A 22466-nucleotide genomic window follows, 5' to 3' on the forward strand; every position below is an offset into this window, starting at 1 on the left:
TAATCTTTGATTTGGATGAAATTATAGCACATTAGATTAATTGAAGAATTTTGTTTAGAGAGCTAGCTCTTTATTCAAATAATGCAAAATATGAAATATTTGATGAGCAAGTACCAAAAGAAAGCGATCTTTTACAGTTTATTTTAATATTCTAGATATTTCTCTTCCCTAAAAGAGCCCAATTAAAATCTCAATATAATTTTTACCAGTCAAAATAATGATTTTATAAACATTTATTACATAGTTCTTGACTTCTGATCATGAGACTCTCTTATTTCAAATGAACATGTCTGATTTCTATGTGAAAATACATTTTTAGTCACAGATAAAAAATGTTACCGTGAAAATCTATGCCGTTAATATTTTGCTTACATATTCAGATGGTAGATCACAATTACAGGATTATGATACCCTTTTTTATCTAAAGAAATATCCTTCAATTTGGGATGAATTATCTCAGGAGCATTGAAAACCATAATAATTATTAGAACTTTTAAAAAGTGTTCCATGTTGGTAAAACTAATTACAGAGGAGAACAGAGCAGTGATTTCAATCACCATTTCACATCTGAAAAATCAAACAGAGAATGGGACATTTTCTCAAGGTCACCCACTAAATTGGCAATAGAACAAAAAATAGGAGACACTCTTCTGGCATGTTGTCTAGAATTCTTTATAGGAAAGGACACGCTCCTGGCTTGAAGGCACTTTATAAAGGCAATAATCCTTTGAAATATGTGACCAAGGAAATTAACATTCATTTCAAACATGCATCAGTTGAAGTTTTAGTACGTTTTTACCAGTCATCATTTGAATATGTTTTTTCCTCTATTTTAAAAATAGGAAAACAATTGAAGAATCATTTTTCAGCTCTGTGGAATACAGATGAAACAAAGAAAAAGGAAAATACCACGCATTATTTTATTCTTGAAAGTACTCGGCTCATGAAACACCCATGGAATAATTTGTCTATTAATGTCTTCTCCTGAAATTCCAACTTTATTTGGCCAATTACATTACAAAATTACATGCATCATTATCTGAAAAGAAAAACCAGCTATTAGATTTATTGATCTCTTAATCCATATTATATTATGAAGTATGGTTCAAAGAAGAGGAAGCATAGTGTTAAGAAGAAAGTGAGTGTTTGACTTGAGTAAATGAATAGAACATTATTATAATGTACTCCAGGTTTGATTTTTTTTTTAATTTTAATTAGAGTAAAATTCTTTCTTCTTTTTTCCTCTTCAATGAAAATACCTGTAAATCATTCAGAAATAGACCAAATAGGCCCCTAAGAAAACAATGGCAATGTAATATCTAAATCTGTACTTCTGAACAACTAATAAAATAATAATAAGGAATAAATTAGAACAACAAACTCTTCTTTCTCTCCATAAAATACACTCTAGGGAGACATTCTTTAAATCTGTAAGACTCTACCAAAGAGTTTAATATTTGAAGCCAGAGCACAAAGTATATACCATTTGTACTCTAGCAACAATAACAACAGCAAAACACTAGGACTCGGAATTTCTTCTGTGGTTCTTATCCTAGTTACAATAGAATGGACAGAGAATTATCTTTAATGACTAGATAGAAGAGCAAATGCCATCAATCATGTCAACATTCAGAGGAATCACATGTGGAATATGGAAGCAATATGGATTACTGCTGAAGTCAGTTCGGTTTATGTCACAAAGGGAGCACAACAGAAAAGAAATAGCAGTATATGTCCCTCTGCCATTGCTTTTCCATCCCCTTTCACTTTCACTAATTCCATGTATTAGGTTGAAACATGAAATTGCCAATAATTGGCCATTTTAACCTGCAAAAACAGCAATATCTTTGGTTCAATCTAATAAATGTCTATGTTCATTTGTATTGAAGCATGCCATAGAATGCAGAGTTCATAAGTCACATCAAACATTCACTATGCCATCAACCCAGCAGAAGTAATACGAAAAAGGATGTGAAAATTTAGTTCTTCCAAATTCATCACTCTATTTATTGTGACCTTGCATGGGTATAGATCCAAAAGGATTTGCATTCTCTCAGAAAGTGAATTAATGCAGTGAATAGAAATATCCACCTATGTTACCAGAAAGAATAAACTTCGGAGTTACTTTATTGGTAACACTTATCATTTCTCTGCCTAGAGAAACATCCTCTTTGAGGTCATGTCATGAGTCCCTGTTATCAATGAAAAAGCAGAGACTGCCTTGGGTGGACTCTGGAAAATATATCTAGTTCAAACTCAAGTCTTTGTTCGTCATGAGTTGACATATATTCCTGATAATACATTGATTTTTATGCATTTGTTTTTTCATTACTCCTATATTCTACATTGGAAGGTTCTAAAGGGCAGAGATCATATTTTCTGTTTAGATATATTCTTTAATATATGGATTTCCATACAGTAACATTTACTTTAATAAGTGTAAAGGACATCAGTGTTTTAAAATGACTCATCTAAAATTATTTCAATACTTTATTTCATACAAATTGTTTCCTCTGTTTGTGCTTTCCACCTAATTTTTAAGATTTTATTAATATGGTAAAGGAAAAAGGTTTCCCTTAGTCAATCTCTTTTGAAAAGTAGATCCTCGGACTAGTCTACAGGATCTGAATGATGGGACCCTGCCTTCCTTTCTGGTTTCTCCTGGCCCCTGCCTTCTTTTACTCTATCCCTGAATTTCAACCTTCTTTGTTTTACAATAAGTTATTTCCTACCTCAGGGTTACTGCATGTTTTTCTTTCCCTGACTCATCTTGGTAATTCAACTCATTTTGGGGGGGGGGTGTCAATTTTTAATGTCCTCAAAAAAGGCTGTCTGTCCTCTGAATTGCAAAATGACATCCTATCTATTAGATCTATGTTTGCATGCTATTTGATCAGCATTTTTTTGCGTACTAATTTAACTTCTGTCCCAACTAGACCATAAGGTTCAGACATTCAGAATATAATAACCCTCAGTAAATATTTGTTAAAATAAACATGACATTATATTCATGAAACATGTGAATACTTAAGAATAATAAAGTGTTTGAAAGATATTCACCAAGGTGTTAACCTTAGTTATCTCCTGGCAGATGGTATTATAGTATTCTTCTATTTTCTCTCTTTTTTGTTTGTTTAACTACATATTTTTTTCCATGTTTAGTATGTAGACATATTTCTTATGTGGATTTTTTTTCCCTTTAAAATACTACTGAAAAATCATGGAAGTTTGCATGGATGAAAGTTTGAACTGGAATAAACGGTTCTTGGAGGAGCCACCAGCATGTGCACAGGCATGGAGATGATAGCTGGCATATTTTAAGGAAACAGTTATTTGTTGCAGGTGCAGCAGAGGATAGCCTGTATAGTGCCTGGAAAGGTGAGAGGTCAGTTAGTGGAGGACCTCAAACTCTAAATGACAGTATAGAAACTTTTCTTTTTTCTTTTGAAAGTTCTCATGCAGAGAACTGACATGACTGGATTTTTATTTGAAAATGTGCAACAAAGTGAGATATGACTTAGAGGAGGGAGAGAGTGGTGGCAAGGAGGTCAGTTATAAGGCCTGATCAGCGTTCCAGGGTAGAGATGGTGAAGACCCAAAGTAAAGCAGTGGCTATGAGAATGCAAAGCAAGGATGGATATAAGAGATAAGGCAAAGATACAACTAGTATAATCAATCATAGGCAGTGATGGAGAAAGGAGAGTAAAAAAATGAATCTAATCTTTTGAGCCTAGGCAAATGCAAGAATGGTGATGTCATTTACCCAGATAGGGAACCCAAGGAAAACAGTGGTCTTGAGGTTAAAAGAAAATGAGTTAGGTTTTAATTAGAGGTTGCAATGGAACTTTCAGACAAGGGTGTCCAGTAGGAGAAAGGTAAAGTTAGAAATGAAGACTTAAAAGTCATTAATATAAAACTAACAGCTGATGCCATATGATTATGTGAGATTTCCCCAATAAGAAGAGTTGGAGCAATCAAAAAGAAGGCCAAAGAAAGAATTTTGGAGAAATGCCTATTTTCTAGTGAACGAAGGAAGAGGATTCAGGAAAACAAACTGAGAAAGTAGCGTCAGAAAACAATTGGGAGACTGATTTAGAGTAGAATTTTAGGAAAGGAGGTTTCTTGAGAGGAACGCTATCTGGAAGGGTAACATGCTTTCTAGATGTCAGAGGATCCTAAAGTGACAACAATGATGATGATGATGATAGTTAACGTTGATTGGTTGCTTACTCTATGCCAAGCTTGGTTAGAAGACAAGTGTTTGTTTGCATTAATTCATTTTACACTTAGTGTATGTGTTCTATTGGAGTGTGGGAGTTATAAATCATGTTAGAATAACTTCATGACTAAATAGGAAGTAGAGTCAGTGAATGGCCTGATACAACTTTTTTTTCACGACACTTACCTCCTCTGGGACCAAACTTTCAAACAGCACAGTTGAATTTGCCACAAACTCTGCAATTCTAGTTCATAATTAATTCAAAGTCTAATTTCAAGTGGCTCTTGGATGCTTGTCATAGCCTATCAGTTTTGAACATCCCATGTGTTGTAGTACGATTGCCTTTGATTTTGAGATGAAAAGGATTTATTTTGTCCTAAGTTTAACTGTGGACATTGCCTGTTGCACTTGAATGAGAATGAAGGGCTCTGACCCACGGTTGCTGTAAGCTGTCAAGCCATTGGAGTAGTGTCACTTTCCATCAAGGTTGGCACCGAGGGAATGCTAGGACTCTGATGACAGCAGTCACATTGCTCTAGAGCTGAAAAGGGAGAGCCTCTCCTGGAACAGTTACTTTGCGTAAACTGTTCTGCTTTGGCCTCGTACACTCTGTGTTCCCGGAGAGAGATCAATGCACTATAGAGTTCTGTAGCAGCCATGACACATGAGAGAATTGCTTCAGAAAGAGAAGAGTCAATGTAAACCCTTGCTATGGATTATTCAGATACTGACAACGACTCTACTTTGGGGTACAGTGATGATGAAGATTCCAGTCATGAAGTTCAGAGAATATCAGAGTCAGTGCACAGAAAACCGTATTTGCAAATATTTTTGGATATTTTTTCATGCTCTATGATTTCATTGAAAGGAATTTCTAACTCCTCCAAAAATGCTTAAAAAAAGAACACTACTAAACTGCATAGCTTTTGTTCATTAATCAATGGCAAGTTTGTGAAATATCTGTTAATTTGCCAAACAATAGCTACTTCTGCAGTAGTACATGTTTATTAATTGTCATGCTGAAATAAACTAATATACAGGTACAGAAATGAATGAATATGAGATTTTTATTTTTAAAGACAATGTGCATGTTAGATCTGGACTGTTATGTAGATACATGGAGCTTTACCTACTATAAAGAAGTGTGCTGTGCTCAGAGGCAATATGTGTTTGGTGAAAGTTTTAAGTATATTAGACATTATCTTAAAATTCTATTTATAAAATTCTCTTGCCAATGTTTTTTCAAAGTCTCATATATTATTCTATTAGAAATTATCAAACACCCTGATATGCCAAAAAGTAAAACTAAAAGAAAGCTCAGTTTTTTAAAAGGAACATTATCTCCCTCTTCTTTTCCCCATGTCTAAACTAGTATTACATGAAGCCCCTGCTACCTTGGCACATGTTCTGTGTGAAACCAGTATCATAACAGCTATGTAGATACGTTACATAGCTGTGGAGCTATTAGGACATCCCTGTTTTATGAGTATTTAATATTTCATATCTCAGTCCAAGTGATATTTGTTTTTACCATGGTCCTTGGTCCTATAAAGGAAATAAGCACACACAGTAAGTCACAGTATTGTCAGCTTATATAAATATATTCTCTCATCAGAAGTTTCTACAATCTCTCCTAAAATAAGGGATTAATATATGTCAATACTAGGTCAGGTAGCATTTTTCCAGGAGCAAGCTCTCTGGGTACGCAGGGATGGCATTTCCAGACACCTGCCTAGGCAGGCATAGTGGCATTAAACATCTTAAGTAGAAATGCAATAACACTGTAATGGCAACATGAGTTTGGCATTGAATGAACTTGGCATTGAATGATTTTCTATTGTTATATAACACTGTTATAAAGCAACATAGCAGGGCTATGACATACTGTGGATAGGAACTCTAATAATAATTTGAGAATCAAAATGGTTTATTGATTTAGCTTTGCAGTTGGGCACCCATAAACATATTAATGCTGCTTTTTAAAATAGTTAAATATAATTTTTATACTGATGGGCAGAGAGACATTATGAGTGCTTACTGCTCAGAGGTCATCCTGCAGTAGAATGAATTTAGAATAGTTGTCAATTTAAAATCTTATAGCAGAGGGTATAGGCAATGAACTGTTGACAAAAGAACATGGGCTTTGGAGCCAGATAGCTCTTTGTTCAAATACCAAGACTGAGACTCATTAGCTATGTCTGTCTTTTGGTGTATTACATAACATTTATCCCCAAGTGTAAACTTCAGATAAAATACCCACCCTCTGTTATATGCATTAACTGAGATTTGTGCAGATGGTTTAATATAGTTCCTGATATATACTAGATGCTCAATAGATGGCAAATATTATAATCCACTGTTTAATATGCTGTTTTTTCTCCCTGTTATGCATCTTTTTTGTTTTGATACATGTCACATTACTAGGTACTGAGCCTGATTGTAGGCCATAACTTACAAAATTTCCTTTTTTAAAATAAAATATTCTCAATTTTATTGACTATGTCACTTTTCTGATCTTTGATTTTTCACCATCTACATTTTAAAATATCTATGTATTTTCTTTTTGTTGCAAGAAAATTGCATTTATTTGGAAGTATATCCAATTTAGACCAGATAATATGATACAGTTTTAAAATGTTGGACATTTGTGATGAAAGCATTTTTAAAAAATTAGTATGCATGGAAAATATGTTGAAAATGAAGCATTATTTTTCACATGTTATATTTTTAAAGACTCTGTGGGCAATTTTAAGTTGTCAAGGTAGAAATATATTTTAGGGAAAGTTAGTTTTCTATAAAGCTGTGATAGATTTTTTAAAAATACACTAGCAGAAATTTGTAGTAACATATGCTGCCATGAGCAGTCTCCTAAGAAATAAGTCATTCATACAATTTATGAGGCACCTGATGGGCATCACTGATGATTTCTGTCTGTTGTGTCCACTTCACCAAAAATTACTACGTAGAAATAATAATGGACTTGAAAATATATTATCTATTTCTATGGAACAGAAAGAAAATCCTCACTTTGTTCTTGGGTAGTAGCATTTCATAAAATACCAGACAGCGCCTCCACAAAGACAGTATTGGTGATGAGAAAAATTAGAAGTAATGAACGGCAGGACCCACTGCTCTCTCTCTGCTAGGCATTGTGAAAAACATCATTATTGCATTTAAGACCATTAAATGGGCACTGTTATCATTCCCATTTTTATAGATGAGGAAACTGAGGCTTTCATAAAGCGTGTATACCTTGTTTTGTAAAACTGAGATAGTGTGACTCCAAAACCTGAACTCTATTCTTCCCAAGGTTTCAAGATTCCTTTCCACACACTTACTAAGCAACTCATCTGTTCCAGCCATTCAGTATAAAATGGGGAGCAAAACTAGTCATGGACCCTGCTTTCATAACGTTTAGTGGAAGGAGGATAGAGCCATTAACCAACAAATAAATGCATAAATTATAAACTGTGATAGGTACTTGGATGGAGAGGTACATAAGGCTGTGAGAACAGATAAATAGGGAACCCAACCTAGTTAATTCGGCATGGCATCCCTGAGGAAAGGGGCACCTAAGCCGAGATCTAAAGGGTAAGCAGGTGTGAACTGGTCGAGGAGTTGGAGAGGAAGTTCCTAGGCTTAGGGAAGGCTTGGTAAGAAGAACTCATGACGGGAAGGAGATATTGTGTTCAGTCGTTTAGAGGAGCCAGTTTGGCTGGAAGGTGGAGGGTGTAGGGGAGACACTGGGAGGATCATACTGGAAACTGAAGAGACTGAAAGAGGAATTTTAGAATCAGAAGCAAACTTTGTATGGTAGGTAGATTAAAAATATACAATAATCAATAGGTTTTTTTCTTTAATAGCAATAACCAATGAGAAACAGAAATGGAAAAGGAATGCCATAAGAGAAACTGATAATATAAAACACCTAAGAATACTTTTTTTAAAAATGCTAGGAAAAAGATTAAGAAAGATTAAGTGAAAAAGATTAAGAAAGACTAAGACATAAAACTAGATCTGAACAAGTGGAGAGTCATGCTGTGCTCTTGCAAGGAAAATTAATATAATCAGAAAGTTCTTCTTCTGAAATCAATGTAAAAATGTAATACAACTCTACTAGAATCCCAATGTGGGTTTCTTTAGATGTGGAAAAATGATTTTAAAGTCTTTATGAAATGTGAATGCTTAAGAATATCATCAAGATATTTCTGAAAAAGAATTTTGGTAGGGGAAACTGCTTTTCCAAATAGTAAATACTAATAGTTACTATAAAGCAACTGTAGTGGTAGCGGCATCATGTAGCAACAGTGAAAGACAAAAGGATCAATGGAAAAATATAGTTCAGAAGTATCTGTGAGAACTTAGTGTATTTTGAAAAAATAAAAATCCACTGGGAAAATCTTTATTTTCAAGACTTTAAAGCCTGATATTAGAGACATATGATGTTTCAATTATGATTTTTAGATGGTTATTAACACCATATTATTTCCTATGCACATACCTCTGTAATGTATTTCATACTTTTTTTTTTTTTAAACATCTTTATTGAAGTATAATTGCCTTACAATGGTGTGTTAGCTTCTGCTTTATAACAAAGTTAATCAGTTATACATATACAATATGTTCCCATATCTCTTCCCTCTTGCATCTCCCTCCCTCCCACCCTCCCCATCCCACCCCTCTAGGTGGTCACAAAGCACCGAGCTGATCTCCCTGTGCTATGCGGCTGCTTCCCACTAGCTATCTATTTTACATTTGGTAGTATATATATGTCCATGACACTCTCTCACCCTGTCACATCTCACCCCACCCCCTCCCCATATCCTCAAGTCCATTCTCTAGTAGGTCTGTGTCTTTATTCCCATCTTGCCACTAGGTTCTTCATGGCTTTTTTTTTCCCTTAGATTCCGTATATATGTGTTAGCATACTGTATTTGTTTTTCTCTTTCTGACTTACTTCACTGTGTATGACAGACTCTAACTCCATCCACCTCATTACAAATACCTCCATTTCATTTCTTTTTATGGCTGAGTAATATTCCATTGTATATATGTGCCACATCTTCTTTATCCATTCATCTGTCAATGGACATTTAGGTTGCTTCCATGTCCTGGCTATTGTAAATAGAGCTGCAATGAACATTTTGGTACATGACTCTTTTTGAACTATGGTTTTCTCAGGGTATATGCCCAGTAGTGGGATTGCTGGATCGTATGGTAGTTCTATTTGTAGTTTTTTAAGGAACCTCCATACTGTTCTCCATAGTGGCTGTATCAATTTACATTCCCACCAACAGTGCAAGAGAGTTCCCTTTCCTCCACACCCTCTCCAGCATTTATTGTTTCTAGATTTTTTGATGATGGCCATTCTGACCGGTGTGAGATGATATCTCATTGTAGTTTTGATTTGCATTTCTCTAATGATTAATGATGTTGAGCATTCTTTCATGTGTCTGTAGGCCATCTGTATATCTTCTTTGGAGAAATGTCTATTTAGGTCTTCTGCCCATTTTTGGATTGGATTGTTCGTTTTTTTGTTATTGAGCTGCATGAGCTGCTTGTAAATCTTGGAGATTAATCCTTTGTCAGTTGCTTCATTTGCAAATATTTTCTCCCATTCTGATGGTTGTCTTTTGGTCTTGTTTATGGTTTCCTTTGCTGTGCAAAAGCTTTTAAGTTTCATTAGGTCCCATTTGTTTATTTGTGTTCTTATTTCCATTTCTCTGGGAGCTGGGTCAAAAAAAAACTTGCTGTGATGTATGTCATAGAGTGTTCTGCCTATGTTTTCCTCTAAGAGTTTGATAGTGTCTGGTCTTACACTTAGGTCTTTAATCCATTTTGAGTTTATTTTTGTGCATGGTGTCAGGGAGTGTTCTAATTTCATACTTTTACATGTATCTGTCCAATTTTCCCAGCACCACTTATTGAAGAGGCTGTCTTTTCTCCACTGTATATGCTTGCCTCCTTTATCAAAGATAAGGTGACCATATGTGCGTGGGTTTACCTCTGGGCTTTCTATCCTGTTCCATTGATCAATATTTCTGTTTTTGTGCCAGTACCAAACTGTCTTGATTATTGTAGCTTTGTAATATAGTCTGAAGTCAGGGAGCCTGATTCCCCCAGCTCCATTTTTCGTTCTCAAGATTGCTTTGGCTATTCGGGGTCTTTTGTGTTTCCATACAAATTGTGAAATTTTTTGTTCTAGTTCTGTGAAAAATGCCAGTGGTAGTTTGATAGGGATTGCATTGAATCTGTAGATTGCTTTGGGTAGTAGAGTCATTTTCACAATGTTGATTCTTCCAATCCAGGAACATGGTATATCTTTCCATCTATTTGTATCATCTTTAATTTCTTTCATCAGTGTCTTATAATTTTCTGCATACAGGTCTTTTGTCTCCTTAGGTAGGTTTATTCCTAGATATTTTATTCTTTTTGTTGCAATGGTAAACGTAAGTGTTTTCTTAATTTCACTTTCAGATTTTTCGTCATTAGTGTATAGAAATGCAAGAGATTTCTGTGCATTAATTTTGTATCCTGCTACTTTACCAAATTCATTGATTAGCTCTAGGAGTTTTCTGGTAGCATCTTTAGGATTCTCTATGTATAGTATCATGTCATCTGCAAACAGTGACAGCTTTACTTCTTCTTTTCCGATTTGGATTCCTTTTATTTCTTTGTCTTCTCTGATTGCTGTGGCTAACACTTCCAAAACTATGTTGAATAATAGTGGTGAGAGTGGGCAACCTTGTCTTGTTCCTGATCTTAGTGGAAATGGTTTCAGTTTTTCACCATTGAGGACAATGTTGGCTGTGGGTTTGTCATATATGGCCTTTATTATGTTGAGGAAAGTTCCCTCTATGCCTACTTTCTGCAGGGCTTTTATCATAAATGGGTGTTGAATTTTGTCGAAAGCTTTCTCTGCATCTATTGAGATGATCATATGGTTTTTCTCCTTCAATTTGTTAATATGGTGTATCACATTGATTGATTTACGTATATTGAAGAATCCTTGCATTCCTGGGATAAACCCCACTTGATCATGGTGTATGATCCTTTTAATGTGCTGTTGGATTCTGTTTGCTAGTATTTTGTTGAGGATTTTTGCATCTATGTTCATCAGTGATATTGGCCTGTAGTTTTCTTTCTTTGTGACATCTTTGTCTGGTTTTGGTATCAGGGTGATGGTGGCCTCGTAGAATGAGTTTGGGAGTGTTCCTCCCTCTGCAATATTTTGGAAGAGTTTGAGAAGGATAGGTGTTAGCTCTTCTCTAAATGTTTGATAGAATTCACCTGTGAAGCCATCTGGTCCTGGGCTTTTGTTTGTTGGAAGGTTTTTAATCACAGTTTCAATTTCAGTGCTTGTGATTGGTCTGTTCATATTTTCTATTTCTTCCTGGTTCAGTCTCGGCAGGTTGTGCATTTCTAAGAATCTGTCCATTTCTTCCAGGTTGTCCATTTTATTGGCGTAGAGTTGCTTGTAGTAATCTCTCATGATCTTTTGTATTTCTGCAGTGTCAGTGGTTACTTCTCCTTTTTCATTTCTAATTCTATTGATTTGAGTCTTCTCCCTTTTTCTCTTGATGAGTCTGGCTAATGGTTTATCAATTTTATTTATCTTCTCAAAGAACCAGCTTTTAGTTTTATTGATTTTTGCTATTGTTTCCTTCATTTCTTTTTCATTTATTTCTGACCTGATCTTTATGATTTCTTTCCTTCTGCTAGCTTTGGGGTTTTTTTGTTCTTCTTTCTCTAATTGCTTTAGGTGCAAGGTTAGGTTGTTTATTCGAGATGTTTCCTGTTTCTTGAGGTAGGCTTGTATTGCTATAAACTTCCCTCTTAGCACTGCTTTTGCTGTGTCCCATAGGTTTTGGGTCGTCGTATCTCCATTGTCATTTGTTTCTAGGTATTTTTTGATTTCCCTTTTGATTTCTTCAGTGATCACTTCGTTATTAAGTAGTGTATTGTGTAGCCTCCATGTGTTTGTATTTTTTACAGATCTTTTCCTGTAATTGATATCTAGTCTCATAGCGTTGTGGTCGGAAAAGATACTTGATACGATTTCAATTTTCTTAAATTTACCAAGGCTTGATTTGTGACCCAAGATATGATCTATCCTGGAGAATGTTCCATGAGCACTTGAGAAAAATGTGTATTCTGTTGTTTTTGGGTGGAATGTCCTATAAATATCAATTAAGTCCATCTTGTTTAATGTATCATTTAAAGCTTGTGTTTCCTTATTTATTTTCATTTTGGATGATCTGTCCATTGGTGAAAGTGGGGTGTCAAAGTCCCCTACTATGATTGTGTTGCTGTCGATTTCCCCTTTTATGGCTGTTAGTATTTGCCTTATGTATTGAGGTGCTCCTATGTTGGGTGCATAAATATTTACAATTGTTATACCTTCCTCTTGGATCAATCCCTTGATCATTATATAGTGTCCTTCTTTGTCTCTTATAATATTCTTTATTTTAAAGTCTATTTTGTCTGATATGAGAATTGCTACTCCAGCTTTCTTTTGATTTCCATTTGCATGGAATATCTTTTTCCATCCCCTCACTTTCAGTCTGTATGTGTCTCTAGGTCTGAAGTGGGTCTCTTGTAGACAGCATATATACGGGTCTTGTTTTTGTATCCATTCAGCCAGTCTGTGTCTTTTGGTGGGAGCATTTAATCCATTTACATTCAAGGTAATTATCGATATGTATGTTCCTATTCATACTTATTTTTATCATTAATTATATTAGCTTAGAAATTTTACCTTACTAGGAAACAGTGTGTTTCAAGTATAACTTAATATTTCCATGACAGTGGTACTATTAAATTTTTAGTAGCTCAAAATGAAATGTGAATGTTAATTTACCAAATCCACCTTTGACCACTGGATAAGATGAGATACCATGGCAGATTTACAAAAGTTTAAGAGATTGATAGATATTCCTGCAGTGACCAATTAGATGCTTATAAAGGAACAGTATGTATATACATATTTCAATCAGAGTGATTAAGATTTGTTGAATATTCTTGAACAACCATAAGCTCTGGTATAGGTGAATAACTGTTTATTATAAGTTGCCAAAAGATTGGTCACATAAGTACAGGGTCTCCAAAGTAAGAAAATGATTAAAACAGGTCCATTATTCTCAGGGTAATAATGATAAATTCATACACAAATGGATTAGATACTCAAGTTTCCAGAATTATATCTTCAGGTCTTTTAAAAAGTTTACCTATTCATGTTCATTACTGTATTTATCATCATCCAATTAATTCATTAACTCCCCAAATAGCCTAGGGAATGATGATATAAAATTTTGTTTCATTTGTGTAAGTGAAACTTTAAGTTTGAAAATTATAACTACTAGATTATAATTGTAAGATTTGTGTGACAAATGACAAGAGTAATATGGTTCCTCAGGAGAAAGAAATTTGAAACATGAACAAAGCTTAAACCTGGAAGTGCAAAAAGTGCAAAAAGAGTATACATAGTTTAACATGTGTCTTGAATTAATCATAATGAACACTTTTCTTTGATATTAAAGGGTGTTTTACTTCAATCTCTCTCTATTTTTTGTATAGGGAAGATGTCAGAACAGCAAACGTAATTGCTGCAGAAGCTGTAACCTGCCTTGTGATCGACAGAGAGTAAGTGCCTTGCTTTCTTATGCATATTGCACACTCATATCAGTGACACACATAAGTTCCTGGAATTAGACATCGCTTCATGGAGCTATTAATACCTGTTTTATATCTTTTTATTTAAAATGAGTTCTATATTTGATTCGCATTCCCTGTTATTCTTGGAAGTGGCTCACTCTGCCATTCCAACTTTGTGATCTTTAACAAGGTATTTAACCACTATGAACTTCACCTCAGCTCATTTGGGAACTGGGGATAGTGCAACATCATAGAGATATCGTGAGGATTGATGAGAACACAGGAGAAAAGCATGTGTTCCAATGTTCATTGCAGCTCTATTTACAATAACCAGGACATGGAAGCAACCTAAGTGTCCACTGACAGATGAATGGATAAAGAAGATGTGGCACATATATACAATGGAATATTACTCAGCCATGAAAAGAAACGAAATTGAGTTATTTGTAATGAGGTGGATGGACCTAGAGTCTGTCATACAGAGTGAAGTAAGTCAGAAAGAGAAAAAAAAATACCATATGCTAACACATATATATGGAATCTAAAAAAAAAAAAAATGGTTATGAAGGACCTAGGGGCAGGACAGGAATAAAGATGCAGATGTAGAGAATGGACTTGAGGACACGGGGAGGGGGAAGGGTAAGCTGTGACAAAGTGAGAGAGTGGCATGGACATATATACACTACCAAATGTAAAATAGACATCTAGTGGGAAGCAGCCGCATAGCACAGGGAGATCAGCTCGGTGCTTTGTGACCACCTAGAGGGGTGGGATAGGGAGGGTGGGAGGGAGACGCAAGAGGGAGGAGATATGGGGATGTATGTATATGTATAACTGATTCACTTTGTTCTAAAGCAGAAACTAACACACCATTGTAAAGCAATTATACTCCAATAAAGATGTTTAAAAAAGAAAAGAAAAGCATGTGTCCAAGTGGTCTTTACCCAGGAGACACTTGACCAATGTTATTCGTGTAAATTTTTTAAAAATAATAATTATTAATATTTTTCAAATATATTTATAATTTATAAAATATTTATAGTATATTTTATAATTATAAATTATTTTATGTTTATATAATATAAATTTATTATTATCGTTACTAGGAAATGGACTATTCCTTGAGCATGTTTTAGTTTTCTCCTCTATTCTTCCGTCCCCAAATTTCTAAAATAGAAGCATTTAGGAAGACACTTTTGGAGAAGGCATCAGTTCTAGACATAGGCATATTTAGGGCCATTAAAAGTTTGTTCAGTGATGCTGCTGCCTGTTCTTCTCTTTATTCTGCCTTGCTAGCCCCATTACCTGAATGCTTTACAGGTTAAACTATTATTGACTCTCCAGTAGCCTGAGTGAAATGCATGTCTACTGTCTGGAAGCAGTCCTCCAGATGTTTTCTCTTTGCCGTGTATGAGGATACATTTATCACAAAAGCCAAGTGCCTGACCCAGGAGAAGAACCATAAAGCATCCATTTTAGTGGAGCCATTAGAGCTGGAATAGGCTGTGAATGTCAGTGTGGAATGAAACTGAGGGGCAGATATGATCAGTTCAGAATGGAGGAGTTGAATGTTGAGCTCAGGGGGCTCTGGACGTAGAGGAATCCCAGTTGATTCACAAATCTCACTTTTGCATGCCCCTCTGTGCTGGATCTCTAGAACCAGAGCAGTGGCATCATTGCAGATTGATAGCTATATCCATGAATATTTCTGAAACAGATATTCTTCATCTGGTTCCCAGAAACAACAATTACGTGTTCATTCTTTCTTTCATTTGACTAACGTTTTTCTGAGGCTGTAGCACATACGAGGCATTGTTAAGTGCTGTGACAAGAATCAAAGGAGCAGCACAGATCCTGGTTTGGGGGGGCTAGCTTCTAATAGAGGAATTGTGGCATTTATACAAATAACCATCATGCAAAGCAGAATGCAAGAAGGGTCCACAGTGTACTGTGGGAGTCCAGAGAAGGGAGTTGACTACTTCTGGGGAGAATCAGGGAAGTCTTCATGGAATAAATGGTTTTATTAGATAAATCTGTAAGTATAGGAGAAGCAAGATAAATAGAGTGAATAGCATAAGCAGTACTCAGAATAGAACTATGAGCCATTTCTATTGGCTCAAGGGAGGCTGTGTAAAGGGAGTTGGAGGAGGTGTGACAGAAACGTTCACAAACATGTAGGGGCTGGTTCACCAAGATTACCAAGTCGTGGGAGAAGGGTGACTTTGACAGTTCTCTGCAGCCAGATAGTGTCACTAGAACACTGAGAAGGCTGTGTAAGATGAATTAGAGGGAGAGGATAGAGACAGAATAACTGACTGGCAGTCTGTAAGTCCAAGTGGTGATCATGAGACCATTAATGGGAGGCATACATTAGAATGAAGAGGTAAACCCAGAGGGCTCAACACTTGACTGAATGTGAAAGCTAAGGGAGAAATTAGGGGTGTAGTCAGGATTAAGAAGATCTAGAAGGAATGTTGAAAAAAAATTAGTTTGGGAGGCATAATGATTTTTCACTAAAAATATAAGAAATTTGACATACAAGTTGGACACTCAGGAACGGACGCTCTGCAGGAGGTAGAAAATGTGGGACAATAACGCATTAGAGTTAACTTAAAATTAACTTAAGAATTGCTGACATAGAGTTAACAGCTGAAGCCATAAGACTGGATGGAATTGCGTGAAAGGATAGAGAAGATAAAAAGACCAATTTTAGAATTTGTGGCAATTCTTACATTTAAAAGTGAGGCAGGGGAAGAAAACCAATGAATAAAACTGCAATGTTAGCACTCAGAGCAGTGTAGGAAACCCCAGAAACCAAGAGAAGATTTTGAGAGAAAAAGGATAATCAGCAGCATTAAATGCAAGTGAGAAGCTGAGAGGCATAGATAGAGAGAAAAGGGCAATAGGTTTAGTAACCTGGGAGAAAAAAAATTTAATAAAATGGTGAGAATGGAATCCAGATTTCAAAGAGTCAGTGGGTGCTGAGGAAGTGAGAGCAATGAGACTAAAGGGTTATTTCTTTCAAGAAATTGAGTTAAGAAAAAAAAAAACGGGGGGTGGGGGAATAAGGGAATGCTTGATGGAAATGTGTCCATAGGGGGAGGAAACTGGGGGCAAACAAGGAAAGGTAACTTGGAGAATACTTTTAAAAAATTTTCTGGAAATAGTGAAAAAGTGGAAAGAAAGAAAATTTGTAGAGATGTACATAGGGAAAGTTATGGGAACTTGGATGGCCTTAATCTTGCCTCTACAGCATAGAGCAAGGGAATCTGGCGAGGGAAGAAGTGACACTGGGGCTGAGGGTTTGCCAGCTGACTGGGGATGGATGGGTAATCGTATCAGTTTATATCTCTACAGTCCTTTGTAATTTATGAATTTCCACATGTATGAGATCCCACCTGGAAAAAAGATAGGATGTTTAACAAAAAAAGAAACTGAAACCCATAAAAGTTTAATAACGTGATAAGGTTTCATGGTAAATGGTAAAGCCCAGATTCATCAAGTCAGAGGAACAAACTGATGGGACATTGTGAGTCATCTAGTGCAGGTTCTTCACTTTAGTTAACTGAGATCCCGAAAGATGAAGGAGCATCAGGTAGCATCACATACATACATTTGATCTCATCCATTCTCTTTTCTCAAACCTAGTCATATATAGTGTACAGTGGGGAGTGTATGGACTCTGTCAAATAAAGCTCAATACTGAATATTTACTGCACCATGTTATGAGAATATGGGCAAGTTATTTAAATTCTAAGCCTCAGTTTACCTATCTGCAAAATGGGATAATGTCACCTATATTATAAAATTGGTTTGAAGATCAAACAGTTTAATTCATATCAAGGTCCGTGCACAGCACAAGATGTGTAGTAAGCACTCAATAAATGTGCCCTTCCTTTTCTTAGAGAAAGTATTGGAATCCCTTGGATGTAGCAGTTTTTCTCTCTAATCCGCATAAGTTTATCTTCAGGGGTATACACAGAAAGGATACCTTGAGGGAGGTCCAGCTTTAAACATAAATATAGAGAAGACAGCTTGAGTCTAGGGCTCAAGAGGTGCATTTCTGTACTCATGAGAGGAGTTGGGCTTCTCACCAAATTGATGAATTCACAGCTTAAAAAATCAAACTGTAACTGAAGGATCTTCTCGTAAGCCTGTTGGTGGTACCTAATTTATGGCCAATTAGGGGAGCACCAGGGCTTCATCCCATGCAAACAGATGGCGGATGTTAGAACTGTCAACAAAAGGAGCTTCTTTCAAAAATTTACAACTGAGGTACCATGTTACATAAGCCAGTGATTATGCTTTATCATTCCAGAGGGACAGCAAAAGAACATTATTGTAACTAATCATGCATGTCAGAATTTTTTTTAAAAAATGCTCATTGACAAACTAGAAAATGATAAACAGGTACATGGTTTTCTCAGGAAGCATTCTCTGAGGACGGGTTTCTTGCAGCTTTGTCATTATTTTAATAATTACCCAGTCTATCTGCAGTCTTTCTAAAATTCATGAAAATTGACATAAAAGAATATTAATCTAACAGAACAATCTATTTCCATTAATAAAGTTCTTGAATATATAAAACACAGCTAAGAATATTTAGCATCTCTTGTTTTGGAATCCATGAAAAGAAATAAATATAAAAGTAACTATATCGTTGTGTTCCTTAATCAGTTATGCAATGTCTACTTCTTCATTGGCATGGTAAGTTGTTAATGAAGCTAGGAGTTCACATAGGATAATTTATTTTTTGACATGTTGAGATCATTTTTAAAGACAGTAATAAAACTACTAGTAAATATTCAAAGAGTTACATATTTTCCCCCAGGAAATTAAGATCTAAGTTAGAGTCTCAGCTCTATCCCTGATTTATTGTGTAACCTCCAAGATGTAGCCATATTGGTTATACAAATTGAAACACTTTCATACTGGTTGGTAAATAACAGTAGTCTGAGCTCCCTGTGTGTTTTTCCCACCCCTCTGCTGCCTGGTGATCTGATTCCTCTGGCCAGGAATCTCCAGATCTCTTCTTGATCCAGCAACTAAAAGGGAGCATCTGGCATACATCAGGACGAGTGTCCATTCTGATTGGTCAATTCCTGTGTCATACTGGCAACTAATTATTTTGACTAGTAATGTCAAGCTAAAATGACAGTTTATCACCAGGAGTTTTCAAACTTTTGTTTTACTAAACCCATTGTTTAAATAAAATAAATTAGAAAGAAAACAGGAACTTTTTTTGGCTGTCAAGAGAGTAAGACCTCTTAGTCTACCCAGGAGTCTTCCCTCTCTCTCTCCAAATCACTCACTCCACATGATTCTTAAGGCCCTTCATGAGACCCCATGAGTCACGAAAATGATTTACAAACCATGTATGACTAACCTTTACCTTTTTGTGACACTCTGTGATATTTAATCATACTTTGGAGCCAGTTGTGTTATTGAGACAAAGTCTGGGGGATAGAAACCAAGAACTAGCCTAGAGGAAGTGCAGTGTACTGGGGCATAAAAATGATGAGATTAGGAGGGAGTGTCAAATATCAGATTATTGGGCATTGGAAATGGCAGTCTTAGAAATTAAGGTATCTCTATAGATCAGAAAAGCCTAGGTGACTTTGGTTCAAGTTTTTACCTCCTAGAGCTAAGTTGACTTGTGTGTAAAAGACATATTCATACCATCTATTTAAAAGAGTAACAAGACTGTAGCATAGCCACTAGGCTAATGATTAGGAACCAACTCATAGGTCTAAGGCTGGTCCCAAAACCTGTACAAAATAGAGTAGCAAATAGGTTACCAAGAAAGATTGGACATAGAGAAAAAGTCACTGGAATTGGTAAACTGAAGACTACTTCTCAACACCCAAACTGTAACCTAGGTATTAAAACTGAGATTAGAGCCAGACTGGGAAATTTTAACATTTATTCAGAATAAAAAATGAATACCTGCTTCCTGTGTCAGTTACTTGGGCTACTGAGATGAACAAGACACGAATTCAATACAGGTTTGAAAACTGAGTGTATAGGACCAGCTCAATTATATTAAATTTATGTTGCTGTTGTTGTTTCTTTACCAGTGCTGGTAGCAAAACCTTCCTCTGTCTATTCACCCTATCCTCCACATGTAGCCTGTTTCTAGTACTAGTTTCCAGTTCTTTAGCCACATCTGCCTTCAGTCTCCAAGGATAGTGTTTCTCATCCTGGCCTCTACCCAGATCTCCTCCCCGCCTTCTTGCTTATGGTAGGTTGGTGCCTTCCTCCATTCCCCTTTGCTGTGGCTTATTTAGGTGTTCAACTCCAAGTTGAAAGTAAAATAAACAAAAATACTGAATCCACTGAAGCCATGCTCTGGGCTCTGTAGAACAAGCACAGACCAGCCAGGCAGGAGCCAGGGAAGTCATCTATATCAGGACTTAGGATGTCAGAGGAGATGGAAACATATGGAAAAATAGTATTTATCCAACTTCTCTCAGAGGGGGCTATAGATGTTTCCTGGCTAAGGCTCCTGCTCAAGAAGGAAGAGATGATCACTAAACTTCCCCACAAAAATGGTGGGTTGTATTAATTGCAGGAGGTTTATTTTCTGAGTGAGGTGTGTAAGTATGAAGCCATAGCTGCATGACGTAAACCAGGGATAGGAAAACTTTTTCTGTAAAAGGCCAGAAAATCAATATTGTATGCTTTGTGGGCCGAATGATCTTTGTTGCACCTACACAATTCTACCATTGTAATGTAAAAGCAACGGAAGACAATAGTAAATAAATGAAATGTCTTTGTTCCCATAAATCTGTTTATAGACAATGAAATTTGAATTTCATATTATTTTTAGAGGTCAAGAAGTATTCTTCTTCTTTTGAAACTTTTTTGTTCCTGCCACTTAAAAATGTACAAATTATTCTCAGCTAATGGCCGTACAAGAAACAGTCAGCGGGCTGAATTTGGCCTGTGAGCCATAGCTTTCTGACCACTGACTTAACCAATATTAAAGAATTGAGTGCTGCCCCCAGTGGCCCTGTTCTGATCTTCCTCCGGGTTGTGCTCAGCCTATCTTGTAAATATAGCAAATACACAAAGAATACTGGGGGTTTTTTTGTTTGTTTGTTTTTATTATTTATTTTTGGCTGTGTTGGGTCTAAGTTTCTGTGTGAGGGCTTTCTCTAGTTGCGGCAAGTGGGGGCCACTCTTCATCGCGGTGCGCAGGCCTCTCACTATCGCAGCCTCTCTTGTTGCGGAGCACAGGCTCCAGACGCGTAGACTCAGTAGTTGTGGCTCACGGGCCCAGTTGCTCCGCGACATGTGGGACCTTCCCAGACCAGGGCTCGAACCCGTGTCCCCTGCATTGACGGGCAGATTCTCAACCACTGCGCCACAAGGGAAGCCCCAAGAATACTGGTTTGACGTGCCTTCTGGTGTTGGTCCTCCCAAGGCCATCTGTCCACTTGCTTTCCCCTCACTGACACCATTCACCCTCCAGTTCCCTCATCCTCTTCACTTTACTCTTTTACACACCCCACACACACACACGCACGCTTTCTTCTTCGTCTTTTTTTTTTTTTTGGCCGTGCTGCGTGGCATGCAGGATCTTAGTTCCCCAACCAGGGATTGAACCCATGCCCCCCTGACTGCCAGGGAATTCCCTGATCCCTGTACTTCTTAATTGCACTCCTGCATTCTCAAGGGCTTCGCTTCAGGCTTTTCATTAATTTGGGTAGTAGCTAATTAGAGATTAAGATGATTCTCTGTGAGTTATTTGCATTTTGATGACATACCCCTGAACACTGAAAAATCATGAAAATCCAGAAGATTTTAGAATTTCAGGTGTCATGGAAGGAGAGGGGAGGGACCGTATGGGAAGAATTTGGTGAGAGCAGAATCTTTCCAGCACCATTCTCACCCCACAGTTCTAACCAGGTCAGTCTCATGAAGGCCCATGCACCCAGTGGTGTGTGCCCCACCTAGGTCACCTGTGTCCTTGTCTTTTTATAGTCGCCATTCTGGGTCCACATGACAGGACTAAAGGGGCTCCACATGCCACATTGCCTGTAGTCACATTACTTAACTGATAGGGTGACAAATTTAAAATATTTCACAGCCTCAGCCTTTCCCACGGTCTAAGTATATTTTACTTTGGTTCATTTTCCAGAAAGAAATCTGAGGCGATGTGAGGATATTTGCAGGATGAGCATGAGAAAACAGGTGTGAATGGTGTCAGTTGCGATCATTTGGGCTTGTCTTTTTTATGGAGCTGTTATTGATTGGTGTGCTTTACAAAAAATTATTTACTAAGTAAGAGAGAGAAAATCCAGAAGTTTAAAGAGAGTCATTAATATTTGTTCAGTTTAATAATGGGAGTTGAATTATAGCGTGCCCTGAGCAAGCATGAGCTAACTACAAAATAAGCACATAGCCACTGGAAAAGGGTTATAATCCAGAGATAGTATTCGTGGTTTAAACTCATAGAAAGAGATGAATGGGACTGCTCTTCATCATGTATGCCTTTTCTAATGCTTTAAAATCGTAGACCCTCCTCCTGCTGCAAGTCATTAGAGAAATTATATATAGCATTACTGACTAGGGAGCTCATTGAGAAGGT

At 36.6% G+C, this 22466-nt stretch overlaps 1 protein-coding gene across 3 annotated transcripts in view; it reads left to right on the plus strand.

The window, feature by feature from the left end:
- PRKG1 (protein kinase cGMP-dependent 1) overlaps positions 1-22466 on the plus strand; it is a 1248399-nt gene that overhangs the window by 1091659 nt on the left and 134274 nt on the right. For all 3 annotated transcript variants that reach the window (XM_036828090.1, XM_036828088.1, XM_036828091.1), the window contains one exon: positions 13796-13861. In XM_036828090.1, coding sequence (XP_036683985.1) covers positions 13796-13861 — 66 coding nt within the window. The remainder of the gene's footprint in view (positions 1-13795; positions 13862-22466) is intronic.

This window comes from Balaenoptera musculus, chromosome 16, assembly GCF_009873245.2.
Source record: "Balaenoptera musculus isolate JJ_BM4_2016_0621 chromosome 16, mBalMus1.pri.v3, whole genome shotgun sequence".
Taxonomy (NCBI): Eukaryota; Metazoa; Chordata; class Mammalia; order Artiodactyla; family Balaenopteridae; genus Balaenoptera; species Balaenoptera musculus.